The sequence below is a fragment of the Anabrus simplex genome, chromosome X (genome assembly GCF_040414725.1).
Source record: "Anabrus simplex isolate iqAnaSimp1 chromosome X, ASM4041472v1, whole genome shotgun sequence".
NCBI lineage: Eukaryota > Metazoa > Arthropoda > Insecta > Orthoptera > Tettigoniidae > Anabrus > Anabrus simplex.
The window spans coordinates 164,487,203-164,505,439 of NC_090279.1; the positions used below are offsets into that span (position 1 = coordinate 164,487,203).

The 18,237-nt window shown below is 38.8% G+C and overlaps 1 protein-coding gene across 1 annotated transcript; it reads right to left on the bottom strand.

Annotated features, from left to right (window-relative positions):
• Window positions 1–14,296: 14,296 nt before the first annotated feature.
• On the bottom strand, window positions 14,297–15,594 carry LOC137503146 (uncharacterized). The gene is made up of 3 exons (XM_068230620.1): window positions 15,541–15,594; window positions 15,250–15,439; window positions 14,297–15,158 (listed from the first exon to the last, which is right to left on the bottom strand). Exons 1-3 carry the CDS (start codon window positions 15,561–15,563, stop codon window positions 14,955–14,957), a joined length of 417 nt encoding a protein of 138 aa, XP_068086721.1. The 5' UTR covers window positions 15,564–15,594; the 3' UTR covers window positions 14,297–14,954.
• Window positions 15,595–18,237: the final 2,643 nt, after the last annotated feature.

Consider the following 18,237-nt stretch of genomic DNA (forward strand, 5'->3'; position numbering starts at 1 on the left):
GTAATTGTCGTGTGTTGTGTGAGAGTCATGCGATAAGCCTATGTGTGTGATTTCTTTCTTTAACATTAATACTGTGATCTTTTGTAGAGTCATCTACAGTATTTATTTGTTGCATCGTTTCTCTAGCCTTTTATTGCCTGGAGAAATTAAATGCATTCCTCACCCCTCGAGCCTATAAAAATTATTTGTCTATTTTCTCTCCCAATTTGCCGTACACTTCAATGCTGAGGCTTTTTATGTGCTGTAGTTTACCTCTGATTCTGTACAAACCAAAAATAGCCCCTGTAACCACCCCCCTCTTTAGTTCATAAAAGTAATTTGTAGCTTAGTTACTTCTGCTTTTTTGTCTTCAATTTAAGTACTGAATTTCACAAAGTTATGTGCTGCCGTTTTCTCGTGATGGTGTTGAGCAGAGCTGTTCGATATGGCAACTCTGTTGTCTTAAGAGCAATACTGTTTTCTTAACATGGAATGAGCTATAGACACCAGTATACCACTGGACTATAATGAAGATTACGACACAACGAGTTGCTTCAATAATTTTGTAACGTATTGTGCTGTTATATATATGGTTTTTAGTATAAATATTTATTTCGTCTTCAACATTAGATCTCGTTCTGATTAAGGCCCCATCTTCACCCACGCAGATCGCCCATTGGCATCAACTCAAAAGACCTGCACCAGGCCTTTCCAGAGGCCACGTGCCATAGTATTACTACAAGTTTGGATAGAAATACCGTATTTACGCAAATAATCCCTGCCACCAAATAATCCCCCGCAACCTAACTTTAGGAAGGCTGATTTTGAAAGAACATTGATGCAAACAAAAACCCCATCCCAATTTCGTGCCTCAAATTTTTTAAAAAAAAGTGCGGGTATTATTCGCATAAATACGGTATCTATTCACACATTCCATTCTGTTTTATTCAAACTTCATGATGATTAATTGGAGAGAATATTTAAGAGTCCTTACTGCTCCAGGTACTGTTTCTGTCGAAGCATGTAAGTAATTGAACTCACATACAGGGTATTACTGTGTGAACATTATAGTGTCCACATCCATGATGTGCTGTGAGTGAATGAGTGTGTGTGTGTGTGTTTTGTACATAATGTCTTGTATGATACATGTAAAATAAGTCTGTTTGAAAGAAAGATGTGTAACAATAAATATTTTTTAGCATGATGTACTGCATCTCTTGCTCATTGACTTAACAACATAGGTTCCATTTAGATCCATAGTTGCAGCTAAGCATTGACCGATCGATCTGTCCCTACAGCATGTGACAGAATTAAAGCTACTCAAACTGGGAAATCAACATGGGAATTATGAAAATCATAAATGATGTCGCATGGGGTACAGGCGCCATTTGATGCTGCCCACTTCAAATCAGATTCCGCCTTTCAAGCTTTCCTTGCCTTAGCCTTCTGCACTACCCTGCCAGATCTACAGGCAACAGCGTTTTTATAAGAAGTGAGCAGCTTAGCAAAAAATAGTAGCAGGAGAAGAGTAGATATTTTAGCCATCGATAAACAGAGAGATCGTTCTGTAATATTGGACCCAACAGTACAGCTAAAATCAGGTGAACGACAGCAGCACAATGTCCACTCTAAGAAGCAGGTAATTTACCTTCCAGTACCCAATTACATAATGGAGAAATGCGTATCATTGAAACTCCGTCACCGCTTATGGATTGTTAGTGGGAGCAAGAGGTACCATGCTGGGGATGATGGCTAAGTTGTGGAAGAGATTTGCCTGTAAGGAAAGCTACCCAGCCACGATTGCCGAGATGGCTGCGGAGTCCGTGCTTCTTTTAAGGAACCATTTATACTCTTTAAAAACATAAAAATCTTACAATACTCTGTCTTAAGCCAAATCTGTTGAGGGACAGTTTCCTGAATAAAGGATTATTTATATATGTAGCATTTCCTCCACAATGGCTTCATCTACCTGGGCCAGTGACCTAGATGTTAGGCCCCTTTAAACAACAAGCATCATCAACAAACTCGCAAGCTTCATGTGCCGTCTAAAGGAGAACTCTTCTGCCCTTAACCAGCACTAGTAGATGCTGGTAGTGCACCAGCAGCTGTCAAACATGTATCAAACTTCCAGTGTTCACAAAGAAAAGTGATCCAGCAGTGTGCTCCAATTATAGAGATCTCTGCCTTCTGTCACACACATTGAAAATTCTCAAAAGGGTTATCGAAAAGTGTTTTGATATTATATAGTTTAATAGAAGAAGAATCTGTGTGTCTCCCATTCAATACATATGTACCTGTTAGATTATTTTACATAATATGGAATAGGTGGACATGTATATTCTTCTTTTGATCATAGTCGGTACAGAACCTGAAAAATGAATTTCATCACATGTAATTACCGTATTTATGCGAATAATACCAGCACATTTTTTTTTTTTAAATTGAGGCACGAAATTGGGGTGCGGGTTTTATATGAGTCAATGTTGCATTTTTCAAAATAAACCTTCCTAAAGTTAGGGTGCGGGGATTATTCGCGTAAATACCCGCACATTTTAAAAAAAATTGAGGCACGAAATTGGGGTGCGGATTTTATTTGCGTCAATGTTGGCATTTTTTTTTTTTCAAAATCAGCCTTCCTAAAGTCAGGGTGCGGGGATTATTCGCGTAAATTCGGGGGTATACAGTTTATCTAGATTCAATGTGGCTTTGTTAAAGGATGTGGAACAATAAATTTGATCTTTGCTGCTCAACAACTCATTGATAAACATTGGGAGAAAAGAAAACCTCTGCATGTTTCTTGATCTTGAGAAGGCCTTTGATCATATCCCTCGCCTATTAACCTGGTATGCTTTGTGTTATCATGAAGTACCAGAGCAGCTCATTAATTGGGTTCAGATGCTCTAACTAAATACCAGGTACCCCTGTGGGTGGGGGACGCAGGCAGAGAATATACCCATGGTATCCCCTGTCTGTCGTAAGAGGTAATTAAAAGGGGTGGCCAAGGGATGATTGAATTAGAACCATGAAACTACTTGTGATTAGTACCATCATGTGCAGAACACCATGGGTCGCCTTTACTTGCTAGTAGTACCACTATATGCGGAACACCACGGGCTTACTTTGCCTGTGATTTGTACTATTATGTGAGGAACACCACGGGTCTGGGCGTTGGCTGTAAGTAGTACCACTATATGAGCGACACCATGGGTCTGCGTTGCCTGTAATTAGTACCCACTATGTGAGGAACACCACGGGAATGGCGCCCGTGATTAGTACACCTAGGTGAGGAACACACTGGGTTTGTGTTCCCTATGAGTGGAGAAACATCATACATCTGTGTTAACCTGTGCGACGTAAAATACCTGTGAGTAGTATTATAATGTCAGTCTACATTACTTGTGATTAGTATCACAACATGAGAAATACCATGGTTCTACTTTGCATCTGGGAGATAATGGGTTCGAACCCCACTGTCGGCAGCCTTGAAGATGGTTTTCCGTAGTTTCCCCATTTTCACACCAGGCAAATGCTGGGGCTGTACCTTAATTAAGGCCACGACCGCTTCCCTCCAACTCCTAGGCCTTTCCTATCCCATCGTCACCATAAGACCTATCTATGTCGGTGCGACGTAAATCCGCTAGGGAAAAAAAAAGGTTCTACTTTACCAGTGATAAGTACAAATTATGAGGGGCCGTTGACCTGGATTTTGGACCCCTTTAGACAACAAGCATCATCGATTCAAGATTGTGCTTTGGAAGCAGTCCCTTGGTCAGTAATACTATTGTTTTAAGTTAGTTTCTGGGAGGGTGGGGCATTGCGGATTGTCTTAAGTTCATAATCATTGTTCATCATTGTCTTTTTGAAATCTAGTTCCGTGGATTGGTTTTGGAATTAATTTTAACTTTCAGTATTGTGAGTTGGATCTACTCATCATCATAATTTCTTCGCTCCAGCAAGCCGGGTGCAGTTGTGTACGAGCCTCCTCCAGTTTGTTCTATCCATCCACAGATGCTGCTCATATATGCGACACCAGTTCACATCTCTAAGGTCCTTCATTATCTGTTCTTCCCAAACATCACGAGGTCTTCCTCTTGGTCTCTTCCCAGGAACATTGTGGTCAAAGTATGTTCGAGGAGGCCTGTGAGGGTTCATTCTTTTCATGTGACCATACCATTGCAATCTCTTCACTTCTAGAGTCTCCAGCAAGCTTCTTTCCAATACCAGCTGTCCGGATATCCACATTCCTTGTTTTATCCTTTTTTTTTTTTTTATATAAAGACAAGAACGGAGGAACTTCATTTCTGTTGCCTGAAGACTACTCTTTGTTGGTCCAGTAAGTGTTGCTGCTTCCAGGCCATACGTCAATATAGGTACTAGATATATTTTGTACAAGCTGATCTTGGAAACTAACGGTAATGTTTCATCCCAAAGTATTTGACGTACAGCGTGATAGAATTTGGAAGCTTTCTGTATTCTGTTACTAATCTCTTGATGTATGGTATTGTCTGATCTACTGAATATTTTAAATTTGTATTCATCCATTCATTCATCATCATGTTGTGAATTCTGGTCAGTGGATGAATTTTGACTTTTAAATTGTCATTACACTTCGTATCATTTGGTACCATTAGGGGCCGATGACCTAGGTGTTAGGCCCGTTTAAACAACAATCATCATCATCATCTAAGTACCAGCAGTCGAGTGCGGTGTGCCTTTGGCACTTCTCATATGCTTTATGCTGATGGCGACATGTTGAAAAGATCCAAAGGAAATGCAGCACAATTTGTTTCGGGTGATTTCCAACAAGGGAGTAGTGTTACAAAAATGTTGTAAACTTTCGTTTGGGAAGAATTGGGAATAAGGAGATGAGCTGCTTGACTATCGGTACGTTCAGATCTGTCAGTGGAGAGATGACGTGGAATAGCATTAGTAGTTGAATAAGCTTTAGTAGAGCTTATAAAGGAAGGAAAGATTGTAATATGAAGTTGGAATTCAAGAGGATAAATTGGGACAAATATTAATTTATGAACTGAGCAAGTGACTGTTAGGGTCGCGCAGCTGTGAGCTTGCTTTCAGGAGATAGTGGGTTCGAACCCCACCGTTGGCAGCCATGGTAATTTCTTTTTCACGCTACTTGGTTATGCCATACCAAAATTTTGCATCAATGAAAAACAGGAAGGTAAATTTTCAATTCCAGTGAGGTAAGAATAACTGTAGTTATACTGTGTAATTAGCCTGCCTCTTACCCGGAGGCCCCGGGTTCGATTCCCAGTCAGGTCAGGGATTTTTACCTGGACCTGAGGGCTGGTTGGAGGTCCACTCAGCCTACGTGATTAGAATTGAGGAGCTATCTGACGGTGAGATAGCGGCCCCGGTCTAGAAAGCCAAGAATAACGGCCGAGAGGATTCTTTGTGCTGACCACACAACACCTCGTAATCTGCAGCCCTTCAGGCTGAGCAGCGGTCGCTTGGTAGGCCAAGGCCCTTCAAGGGCTGTAGTGCCATGGAGTTTGGTTTTAACTTCGAAAGTCATATTGTGACATTCATAATCTATATATATAAAATAACATATCCTGACTGACTGACTGACTGACTGATTCATCATCGCCGAGCTAAAACTACTGGACATAAAGAAACGAAATTTTTGGGATACATTTATATTAGGGTGTAGGTGCTCACTAAGGGTGGATTTTTGGATATTCCGGCACGAGGGGGTGAATTTTTAAGATGAGGATATCTGTATCTTAAAAACTTAAACGTTCACAGACGTAAAAATTGGTAGGCCTATTTGGATTCTCCTTTAAAAATAAACACATATTTTTCGTTTTCGGATAATCCCTTAATGGGGGGGGGGGGGGGGTGAAAATGGGAGAAAAGGGGTGGAACACCTTTTATGAGGAGACTTATATTTCAAAAACTAAAGATGTTACAGACATGAAAATTGGTATTTGGAATCTCCTTTGAAAAAGAAAGAAACACATATTTTTGTGTTTTTCGATAATCCGATGAATAGGGGGTGAACAGAAGTGACAAGCGGGGTGAATTTTTAAAAATACTACATCTGCAAATTATCTCAGACAGGTAACATATTACAGATTTGAAAACTGGTATTTGGAATTTCCTGTAAAAGTAAAGAAACATAAATATTTTTTTCGGAAAATCCACTTAAGGGGAACTGAAAAAGGGGGTGAATTTTTAAAATTAGCATATCTACAGTATATCTCAAAAACTTAACATGTTGCAGACGTGAAAATTGGTATTTGGAATCTCCTTTAAAAATAAAGAAGCACGTATTCTTTTGTTTTCGGGAAAACCCTTAACGGGGGGTGGGGATGTGAAAGAATTAAAAAAAAATATTTGTATGAATATATATATAGCCAAAAATCTAAAGATGTTACAAACTTGAAAACTAGTTATACATAAAGAAATAATTACATTGATTACATAGAGTTACAATTGCAAAACCACTTGCATAAAGAGATGGACAAATAAAGCAAAGTCAAACTTATGGTGGTGTGCTACTTAGTTATACAATGTGATCTTCATTATTTGTCTGTAAACATTTCAGGCCGTGGCTGCTGTCCAGCAAGCACGATGTTTTCTCAATAGATCAATCAGTTATCTGCATTTGGGGCTGTCACCCAGTTGGCATATTTTCTATCAATTGTTTACGTACCTTTATCTTAAACATTTTCAAAGAACTTGCAAATTTATCGAACATTTCCCTTGACAATTTATTCGAATCCCTTACTCCTCGTCCTATAAATGAATATTTGCCCCAATTTGTCCTCTTGCATTCCAACTGTATCTTCATACTATGATCTTTCCTACTTTTAAAAGCTCCACTCAAGCTCTTTTCCCTACTTATGTCATTCCACGCCAGTTCTCCACTGACAGCGCGAAACATACCGTACCACATAGTCCAGCATCTCGCGTCTCGTTACTCCCAAGTCTTTCCAGCCCAAAGTTTGCAACATTTTCGTAACACCACTACTTTGTCGGAAACCGTGCTGCTTTCCTTTGAATTTTTTCCAGTTCTCTTATCAAGTAGTCCTGGTGAGTCAGTGTTGCCAACTTATATTTTCAAGATCCGCTAAATACTACTAAAAATCCGCTAAAATTCCGCCAAGAAATCCGATCTCAAATAATGAGCAATAATAATTTCAGATGTCATTCGAAAGCGAAGAGTTAAATTCTTTGGACATATTTCAAGAATGCCTGATGACAGATTTGCTAAGAAAATCTTTAACCACTTCAATAGGCCCAATAGCAAAGGAAACTCTTATAAAAAATGGTTTGTTAACACGAAGAAAGATTTGCAAGAAATGAACATCAAACATCAAGACATCCACAATAGAACCACCTTCAGAAAAAGTTCCACACATTTAAGGGTTTCCTAGAGCCAGAAACAGCGACCAAGAAGAAACTACAATGGACGGCTGAAAGGAAAGAAGCAGCAAGCAGGAGGATGAAGGAGTACTGGCGCCAAAGAAAATTTAAATCAAGAGTTATTTACGTGGTCCACAGCTGGCCAAAATCGGTAAAAGAATAATAATAATAATAATAATAATAATAATAATAATAATAATAATAATAATAATAATGAAAGTAAATGTCTGCACTCACCTGATCTGTGAGTTTCACTGGGCTTAACCCCCTGCCTGCAAAGAGAATAAGTAGCCTGCCTGCGAGTCGGCGAGCTAAAACTTGTAGGCGTTTTAGTGCCGGGTACACACTATAGTAATAGCCACGTAACGAAATACCCCAGAAAGTAAATATCGCCGCCCGATGCTCTTCTTTTCTCTATTTTGTAATGGCTGATCACTGCTGCCAACCTGCCTGGTTACATATTAAAATCACCAGACATAACCAAACAAACTAACCTCAATGTAAACACCGATAATAAATGTTTCCCTACCCTAGTAAATGATAAAAGTTAAGATGAAATAAATCAAGATATTCATTATTAAGTCGGTTTCCACGCTCAATGAGAAATTTAGGAAATAAACACCCTTTCTCACTCAAATTAATGTTACATATATCTGTCTTTATTTTGATATGCAGTAGGCGTACTATAACCATATTCTTGAAAATAGGGGCGTGTTAAACGATGCAATTTGTTTAATAAGTCTTTGCAGTGTGATTTTCGAAAGTCCAATGACTTCCCTTTCTTTTGCGCGAACATTTCCTTCTCTCTTCAATACCGGTAACCCGTAGCCTAAGGAGAGAGATTGGGCATATTTTCAGCCTGCAGGCTGGTTATATCTTCACGGTTATCAGGAAACATATAGGAATACTAATGTGCCAAGCTACGTGAACGGAAATTAGGTCAGCTTCAAGCTCACTGCACAATTGAATATTAGTTCTACTATCTACTTCTATCGTTTTCACATACACCGAGGTGCCAGTATTTCGTCCCGCAAGAGTTCTTTATGTACCAGTAGATCTAGACATGAGGCTGGAGTATTTGAGCACTTTCAAATACCGCCGAACTCGAATCCGCCAACATGAGCTAGTCATACATTCTCTCCTTCACTCGCTTAAAATAATGTTAAACATTTCCTGCCTTTATTCTGATTCTGATGTATGCATTACTATAACTGCATTCTTAAAGAAAGGGGGGAGGGAATATAGATTGAATAATTCATTGCGGTTTCTGCAAGTTCAAGGACTTACCACATAAGACATATGTCCTTCCTTTTAATAATAATGCTAACAGCTTTACATCCCACTAAGAACTTTTACGGTTTTCGGCATTTGGCATTTTAAACATATTTTCAGCTTACAAGTTGGTGTATCTCAAGCTTACAACATTACCAGATTTTTACATATATATTGGCTTAAATCACATGAAGACAGGTTGTGATGCAAGAATTGGATAGGAAAGAGGGCTAGGATTTAAGATGTAAATAAGCGTACAGACACAGCACTAGCCTGAAATGAAAATGACTGGCAAAAAAAAACTTCAGACCTGCCAACTGTGGGGTTCGAATACATCACCATCTCCTGAAACCAAGCTAACAGCAATGTGATCAAACTGCACAGCCAGTTCACTCAGTTTCCTATGACGCGTAATAGGCCTACCACATGGGCGACCCACTTACCTGTATATGGATCTTCAATTCTTCAATTATACATGTATGCAAAAACATTATGCACCTTAGTAAGAGGTACTTCCCTAGTTGGTTCTCTGATTGGTGCACGTATAACAAATATGTTTGGGAAGAAATACTTTTATTTTATATTTATTTATATCATAAAGAAGTCATGTTGTCATAGCAAAACGAATACGCAACGAAGAAATGAATCCGAAGAGATAAGCATTATTTACTGCATTAAATATTAGTTTATTTACATGTTAAGCGATATGTAGTAGTAATAACAATAACAACAACAAACGTGTGCAATAAGGAAAAAGGAAATAAATACAAGTAAATATAAATATAATTTACAACATTTAGAGCCATTCCATGGTCACTGAATTACAAAGCAGGGGTATGAATAAACAAACATAATAAACATGAATACTAATATTTAAAAAGCAAAAAGCAAAGTCATCTCCGTACAAACCATGAAAGCCATTGGAAAGGGGGAAGGTGAAGGCTTCCACTATCCATGACGTTGGCACTTGGTGGGGTGGGGTGGAGTGGTTAGCTCAACGCATGACCGCCTTTGCCCCCAATAGTTAACTGGTACTCATTTATCATACGCAAAACATTCCTTCCAAATTACGTTAAACCTCTGTCACTCATTATTATTATTATTATTATTAATAAATTGCAAATGGGAAATACCCCGGTGGCAACGGTCACTTACAGTAATGTGATAATAAAGTTAACATAATTACCCAACTACAACAAAGAAACAAACAAACAAACAAACAACAAGAGTACAAGAAGCAGATATATGGAAGGAAAATATAACAAGAATTACTGCTAGTTTAATATTCTAAATCGAGCAACATCATATACAAATTCACACACAACTTAAGTATTTACAGTGCTTAACAATTTGGCTTACAATATTATAGGTTGACCTTACTACTAGCTTAACATTATAAGTGATAATAAAGTGAAGTTAAACCGTAATTACCCTACAACAACAACAACAACAACAACAACAACATTACAACAAGCAAGAAATACTACTAATTAAACTTTCTAAATCCAGTGTCATTATATACATATTCACACACAACTTAAGTATTTCCAGTACTTAACACTACAAATTACAATACTATAGATTGAACTTACTACTAGCTTAACACTACAAGTGATAATAAAGTTAAATCATACTACCCAACAACTACAACAACTCAAGTACAAAAAGGAATTCCATGGAAAAAAATATTACAAGAAATACTACTAGTCATTCTAAATCCAGCATCATGTACAGTTTCATACACAATTTAATTATTTCCAATACATCCGTATGCTGGTTTCTGGCCCTAATTTTATGCTTATGATAATTTCTCGATAAGTATGAGGGAGGTTAGATAGATACATAGATAGATAAAGAATGGGTGAACCCTGCCTTCGCAGGGCTCCACACGTAGGTCTGTGAAGACCCTTTGTGTCCCTTAAACGGGTTTGCCTAGTCCAGACCTAGTGCTCCTATAAAGGATACCAGTGCCCGGATGTTGGCATTCCTGATGTCTTCCAGGCTCACGAAATGTGAGCCAAGGTATCGATGCCTAGTGCTTGCAAGAGCCTCACACTGACATAACACATGCGCGGAGGTCTCCTCCTCCCTACCGCATCTTCTACACATCGGATCCTGACTGATTTTCATGATGTGTAGGTGTCTCTGTAAGGTATTGTGGCCTGTCAACAGTCCAACTACCATTCGCATTCTGGTCCTATTCAAATTTATCAGGACCTTTTTATAACTTTGGCTAGGCCCTTTGATAAGTTCACGTGCCTGCCTTGCTATAGTTAACCTCTTCCAAATGTCTTAAGTGAGACTGGTTTGTCCACTGGGATATTACCAGTTTCACGCTTCGGAGTGACACTCCCAGGAAGGGCTCTGGTCCTATAAAAGGACCTTTTGAGCCTTGTTTCGCTAGTTTGTCAGCTTCTTCATTTCCACTGATACCTGTGTGCCCAGGGACCCGTAATAGGGTAACTGAGCTAAATTCACACAGCTGATCTAACATCCTTTGGCATTCCCATACCATTTTTGATGTTGTTTTAACTGCACATAGTGCTTTTAACGCTTCCTGGCTATCGCTGCAAATAGTGATACAATGAGGGAGGTTATAACCTATTCCTAATACAACTCCAAGCAGCCCTTCCCGTATAGCTCTTATAAAGACCACACAGGCGAGCTCTAGTTCTTCTAGATTCAAGACTTTCCCAATTAATGGTATTCCTTCTATTCCCAGTTACGAAACGCATCGCTCTTCTTTGAACTTTCTCTAGGGAATTTATTAAACCAACATGCAGATCCATATTCGAGAATGGGTCTTACAACGTATTTATAAGGTTTATTTAAACCTACTAGGGTGGTGAGCACATAAATAAGAATTCAATGAAAGTATTTTCCTTCTGGACCTTCATGCCAGACAGATTTTTTTTTTTAAACAAATTTTTTTTCACTATAATATGATTTATCTATAGAGCAAAACCGCTATGCAGTGTGCGTATCATAGCAATCGAGATGGAATTGGTAATGTACTATGTATCTGTAGAGCCTATATACGACTTTTTACAATTACTTCTAAAGTGAATTTCAGCTGTGTGACAACGCTGAAAAGACTATGGACTTAGAGATTGGCATTCCTGAAGAGGGTTTTCTACACTTTCCCATTTTCACACATTGATTCAAGAGTCTGTATTGACTTGTGACAAAACCACTGTATTCTTCCAAAAACCACTGATAGGGACAGGTTTGGTTGTGATCCACCGAAAACAAATTATAATGACCGGTTAGGTAGTGATCCATCGAAAACCACTGATTGTCGCAGGGTTAGGTTAGGTTTGACAGGATTTGTAATTGAGCGACTGTTGTCATTGAAAAAACTGTCGTGACGACTGAAGGCAATAAACATAAAACTGAATCCATTGGTCTACAAAGTTTTCATTCAGTAGATACGCTAGGAACTGGCGAACCAAAACCGTACATACAAAGTTTACAGGAATCAACAAAACAGGATATTAATTCGTGGTACTCATTGTTCTTTAAAGAGAAGAAATATCCTGTCAACAATAGCTGCAGTGAACATGCTTTTTCACTATTATTGTCTGGCCCCATGGCTAAATGGTTAGCGTGCTGGCCTTTGGTCACAGGGTGTGGGTTTGATTCTCGACAGGGTGGGGAATTTGAACCACCGTTGGTTAATTTCTCTGGCACGGGGGCTGGGTGTATGTCGTCTTCATCAACATTTCACTATTATTGTGTAAAATAGAAACTTACTAGTTTTGACAAGTACAGTATGTTCAACAGCGACTCCTGAATGATGACGCGCAGGATGTCCAACCTCACTAATCTATGTTCCAGACTATTTCTACTTAAAAAATTGTATTTGTCCTTTAATGTGATTTTGCAATTTTTGCTGAATATTTATGTGGCTGAAATGAAGGTGGATAAGCTACATGGTCTCCTTTATATAGGAAGAATGTATCGTGGAAATTAACTCAATTTCGGTTTCATGTACATTACAGTTTCTCTAAGATATATTGATAGTAATTCAGTCATGTACGACGACGATGTATTTCATGGTAAAGACAGCTGCCTCTGTGGATCAGTGGTAGAGTGACGGCCTCCGAATCCCAATATAGCGGGTTCAAACCCGGCAGAGGTAGTCGGATTTTTGAAGGGCAGAAAAAAGTCCATTCGACACTTCATGTCGTACGATGTCGGCATGTAAAAGATCTCTGGTGACGCATTTGGTGTTTACCCGACAAAATTCATTAAATCTCAGCCACAGACGCCCAAGAGAGTTTCGGTTTACTCGGTCTGCCATCTAGTGGGCCTAGAGTATAACGGAACGTCAAAATTGACGAGCAGACAGCCAGATGGCGTCAACTTGAAATGTCTGCACATGGTAGCTGAGTCCATACGATTATTATTATTATTATTGTTATTATGGTAAAGACAAATTACTTTGCAATGCTATCTATCTTAATGGTAATGTACTATGTACCTCTACTAGTGTAGGCTACTGAGTGCTTGATTCGAAGCAGTGTATCGATTCATTCAGTGTCCGAGTGAATCGATTCACAGGAACGGCAAGCTCATGGCACACAAATCATGCACAATCACGGCTCAGTGAGCCACACGACACACACGGCTCCTTATGGGCACACTGGACACTGGCGGGGAGTCGAGCTTTCGCTGCAGTGAGCCACAGTGAATCATGGCACACTGAAAGAATCGTACGCAGTCATGGATCAGTGAGACACAACACACACATGGTTCATTATCGGTACACTGGACATTGGCGGGGAGCCGAACTTCCTCTGAAGCAATACATACAGAGTCATGGTACACTGAAAAAATCGTATGCTATAATGGACTCTCGAGCTCAGCTCATTTGAAAATAATACCTATTCGCATCCACTGTCCTCTTCTTACAGGGAGTTTTAAACAATACATGGATTTATTTGCAGTGTTAAAAAGATACAACACAATTCCAAAGTACCTAGGTTGTAAGTAGGTAGTCAATTAGGTTATTCTAATTACTGTATTAGTTTAATCAATCAGTATCTTTATAAGTAGTTGACGTTCGACAATTACTTAAACTCAGCTCTCTAGCCTCCACACCTGGCTGAGTGGCTCAAACGGTCGAGGCGCTGGCCTTCTGAACCCAACTTGGCAGGGCCGAGCTCAGTGCGGTGGTATTTGAAGGTGCTCAGCCTCATGTCAGTAGATTTACTGACACATAAAAGAGCTCCTGCAGGACTAAATTCCAGCACCTCGACGTCTCAAAAAAAACCTAAAAGTTGATAGTGGGACATAAAGCCAATAACATTATTATTTAGCCTACCCTATGACTATGAGTCATGCTCATGACCACTCGAAATTGTCTGTTTTATATTTGGAAGAACCACTCGGTATTCTCTTAGTTTGTATGTCGCATCATTGCACAATACTTCAATAATCGAATCACGAGGTTACCGATGTACGTGGACAGTGAGTATGTAAGTAGACTGATGCAATAGATTAAATAAATGATGTTTAATCAGAAAACCAGTGGGCTACTGTACATCTCCTGTAGCCTATACAAAATATGACGATTTTAAAAAAGCCTCTGCTGATAGAAAAAGACATTTTCAAAGATGACCGAGTTAGCTGGCCGTGCGTTTAGGGTCGCGTAGCTATGAGCTTGCATTCGGGGAATGGTGGGTTCAAATCCTACCGTCGGCAGCCGTTAAAATGGTTTTCGGTGGTTTCCCATTTTCACACCAGACACATGCTTGTGCTGTACCTTAATTAAGACCACGGCCGCTTCCTTCCCACTTCTAGCCCTTTCCTATCTCTTCTATCCTCTTTGTCGCCATAAGACCTATCTGTGTTGGTGCGACATAAAGCAAATTGATTTATATTTAATATGTGGGCTACTTATTGTGTACACAGGTATTTTTATATGTAATTCTCTCTATATATATACAGTATACGTGAGTTGTGACTTTCAGAGAACTGTGGAAAACCATTAGATAGTGTATAAAATTTAAGTTATGTCAGTATTTTAACAGGCGTACAATGTTTACATCGTGTATTGGTGACAGAGTGCTGTCTCCCTCTCTCTCCCCCCCTTGCCCGCTCCTCATCACATTGCGCCACAGCAGTTCTAGATAATTCCACTCCGATTGGACACTGATCCCCACCTGCACATCTATACCGCCCTGTAACTTGTAGATACACAATTCCCACAATTTTGAAATGTAACTTTGTTATATCAGAAAGGACGGGGCAATCAGAAATGTATTATTTCCCAGCAAAGTTATAACATTCTTAATCTCATGGAATGGCTCTTACAATGGTACAGCTAACTCCTCGGCTTCTCTTCTTTCTTCTTCTTCTTCTTCATCTTCTTCATCTTCCTCCTCCGATTCACTGCTTCCATGATGAATGACTAGTTCCTCCACTTCAGGAAGACCTCTCACCTCATTATTGTAGAACTCGACAATCTTCTTCTCAGTGTGTTTTACTTCATTTCTCCACATCTCTGCTGTCGCCTATAGGATATATTGAAGTATCACAACCTGACAAGTATATTATAAACTCCACTTGCATATATCCAATAAATAACATTTCCACTTGGCCTACCTGATCAAGAGATTCTTTCCACACAGCTGTAGCTCTGTCCAATCCGTGACCAGGTCTTGAAGCCACTGTTTTGTTATAATACTGTTTTGCCACAGACCATACAAATTCGATGGCATTGAAAAATGAGTGGTATGGAGGAAGTCGTAAGACAGTATGGCCTTCACTGTGCAGCATCTCGTCAACAATGTACCTGGTTTTAAAGAAACAGAGAAATATTGTTATGCATACATGAAAGTCAAATACACGAGTGTAAACAACATTATCTAAACTTATGTTTACGTGCTTCTGTACCTCTTTAAGTGACTTCGATTCATATTACACAACCTTTGCAGCTCATCTTTTGTGGCATTTTCTGGTGGAGAAACTCCATTCTGCCTTAACCATGACTGTAAATTAAAGGAAAAATAAAAATTAATTTCTGTAACATCATTAAACATCATTCAGTAGAAGGAAATATTCAATTAAGTATAATTACCACTAATTGATCCTTCCTCCATTTCGTTGTTGGTTGATGCTCAACAAGCTTACAGTGATATGGTGCATTATCCATTACAATAACACAGGGTCCTATATTTCTTAATCCTACGATTAATTGCGTCTTCACCCACATCTGAAATTTCTCGCTGTTCATAGCACCATGGTAATCCTGATTTCTCTTCAAGTTTGTAGCAAATATCAAATCAGCACCTGTAAGAATTTTAAGTTTTAGTATGAAGTTATTTGTTCTAAAAAAAGTATAGGCCTATTAATAAAAAATGTGATTTCTGTTGAATGATACAAAAAGCTGTCTGATTTTAAGTAAAACCAACTACTGTGTAGCAAAGTCACCTGATGATGAAGTCAATTAATTACTACTTACACTACTTTATCGTAACATCTCTCATGAATGTATCTCCATTAGTAGGCCTATATCTGGATTAGAAGTCCACGATCACTTGCATAAAAGATATAAGTATAAACACCCATTTCAATACCTTAGAACAAATGTAATTGCTGCGAACACTGAACCTATATCAGGCAGTAAGAAATAAGAAGCTTGGAAGGTGTTCAACAGTCAGGTATCAAGCACTGATTCAGGTGGAGATTGTCGAATGCAGAATAAACATAATAAATAGGCCTACAATACAAGTAATTTACTGATACAAATATCCAGTAATATTATATGAAAATACACTGAGTAAGTTTTGATTGAAATACCTCTCTAAGGTTAATCATTGGCCTAAAGTGAATACCTGCAAGTCTTTTTAATAACAGTGGAGAAGTCAAAATCAAAAACCACGTACAGAGCTCAATGAGCGGTAAGTTATAATGCCACTTCCGACCTAGTGCCAGTCAATTTCAATCAATCAGTCACCACTGATCTGCACTTAGGACAGAAGATGTAGTTTCAGGGATAGGCCTAGTATTTTCTTCAATAATTGCAAAGAATTTGGAAATTTATTGAACATCTCCCTTGGTAAATTATTCCAATCCCTAACTCCCTTCTTAAAAAAAAACAAATATTTGCCCCACTTTTCATCAATTTTAGCACTGTACTGTGATCTTGCCTACTTTTAAAATACCACTGAAACGTATTCGTCTACCAATGTCATTCCACACCACCTATCCACCGACAGCTCGGAATATACCACTTAGTCCAGCAACTTGTCTCCTTTCACCCAAGTCTTCCCAGCCCAAACCCGACAAAATTTTTGTAACGCTACTCTTTTGTCAGAAATCACCCACAACAAATCGTGCTTCTGTCTTTTGAACTTTTCCAATTCTCAAACCAAGTAATCCCAGTGAGGGTCTCATACACAGGAACTGTACTTAAGTTGGGGTCTTATCAGAGACTTATGTGCCCCCCCCCTGCATCCGTACTACAAACCCTAAATACCCTCATAACTATGTAAAGAGAGATCACCTCACTACAATAAAATGAAGTAAAATAAATTAAGAACATACCAGGTACAAAGCCATCCTTCGTTCCAGCATGAACAATAACCAGTCTTCCTCCCTCAGACACAGGTCGACGAATTACTCCTTGAACATCATGTCCAGATTTGTGTGGTTTATTCCAGGAGTATGTGGGTGACCCTGAAAGACAAATGCACAATTGAAACCAAAGACACCTGATGAAGATAAATTATTCCAAGATTTTTTAAATATAAAATGTAATATATAACATATATATTCACCATTCATAAAAATCCAAGTCTCATCCAAGAAAACAACAGGTTTTGGTTTCTCACTGTCCTTATTACGCATGTATTCCCTCAGAAAACAGGATCTCTTAAAACAAATGTCTTCATTTTCTCTAACATACGCATAGGGATCACCTTTACTCCACACAAACCCCATGGCCTTCAAAATTCTTCTTAATGATGTTTCGGAGCCCTTGTACAAATAAGTGTCATAATTTGCTTTCATGTGGTCGAAAACCTTTCTTACAGTTACGACTTCTCCTGTGGGAAGAAAAAAGAGAGTTACAAGGGACTCAAAAGAGCTGTATGACAATACATGCACAAAACATTTCTGGGAGCTTATCTCACCTGCGTGCCAATTTCTATAAATAATGTTGCAATAGATTCCTTATGAAGTCACCTTACCTTTATGTAATTTATCATAAATAATCCTTGCTATCGCTTCCTTAGAAAAACTGTCTATGCCGGTCACTGGATGTTCACGCTTTCGGCGTTTACCTGGTGTAGAAAATTCAACTCCCTTCTTGAAATTTCCTATTACTTTTCGGACTAAACCGAAACTACACTGTAAGAATACACACACAGAAATATATTACATACACATATACCATAAGTCAACATGAATACACAAAGGTTAAGTCTACGAACCGTATCGAAGTCGACACAAGACATGGTACCGGTATAGGCCTAGGCCTACATGATCAGGTTAGGTTAGGTTAGGTTCAGAATGAAATACTGCTCCTTTTCAACTGATTGTCATTATGCCAGAAACTTATCATAGAAACAAGATAAAAACGAACACTTA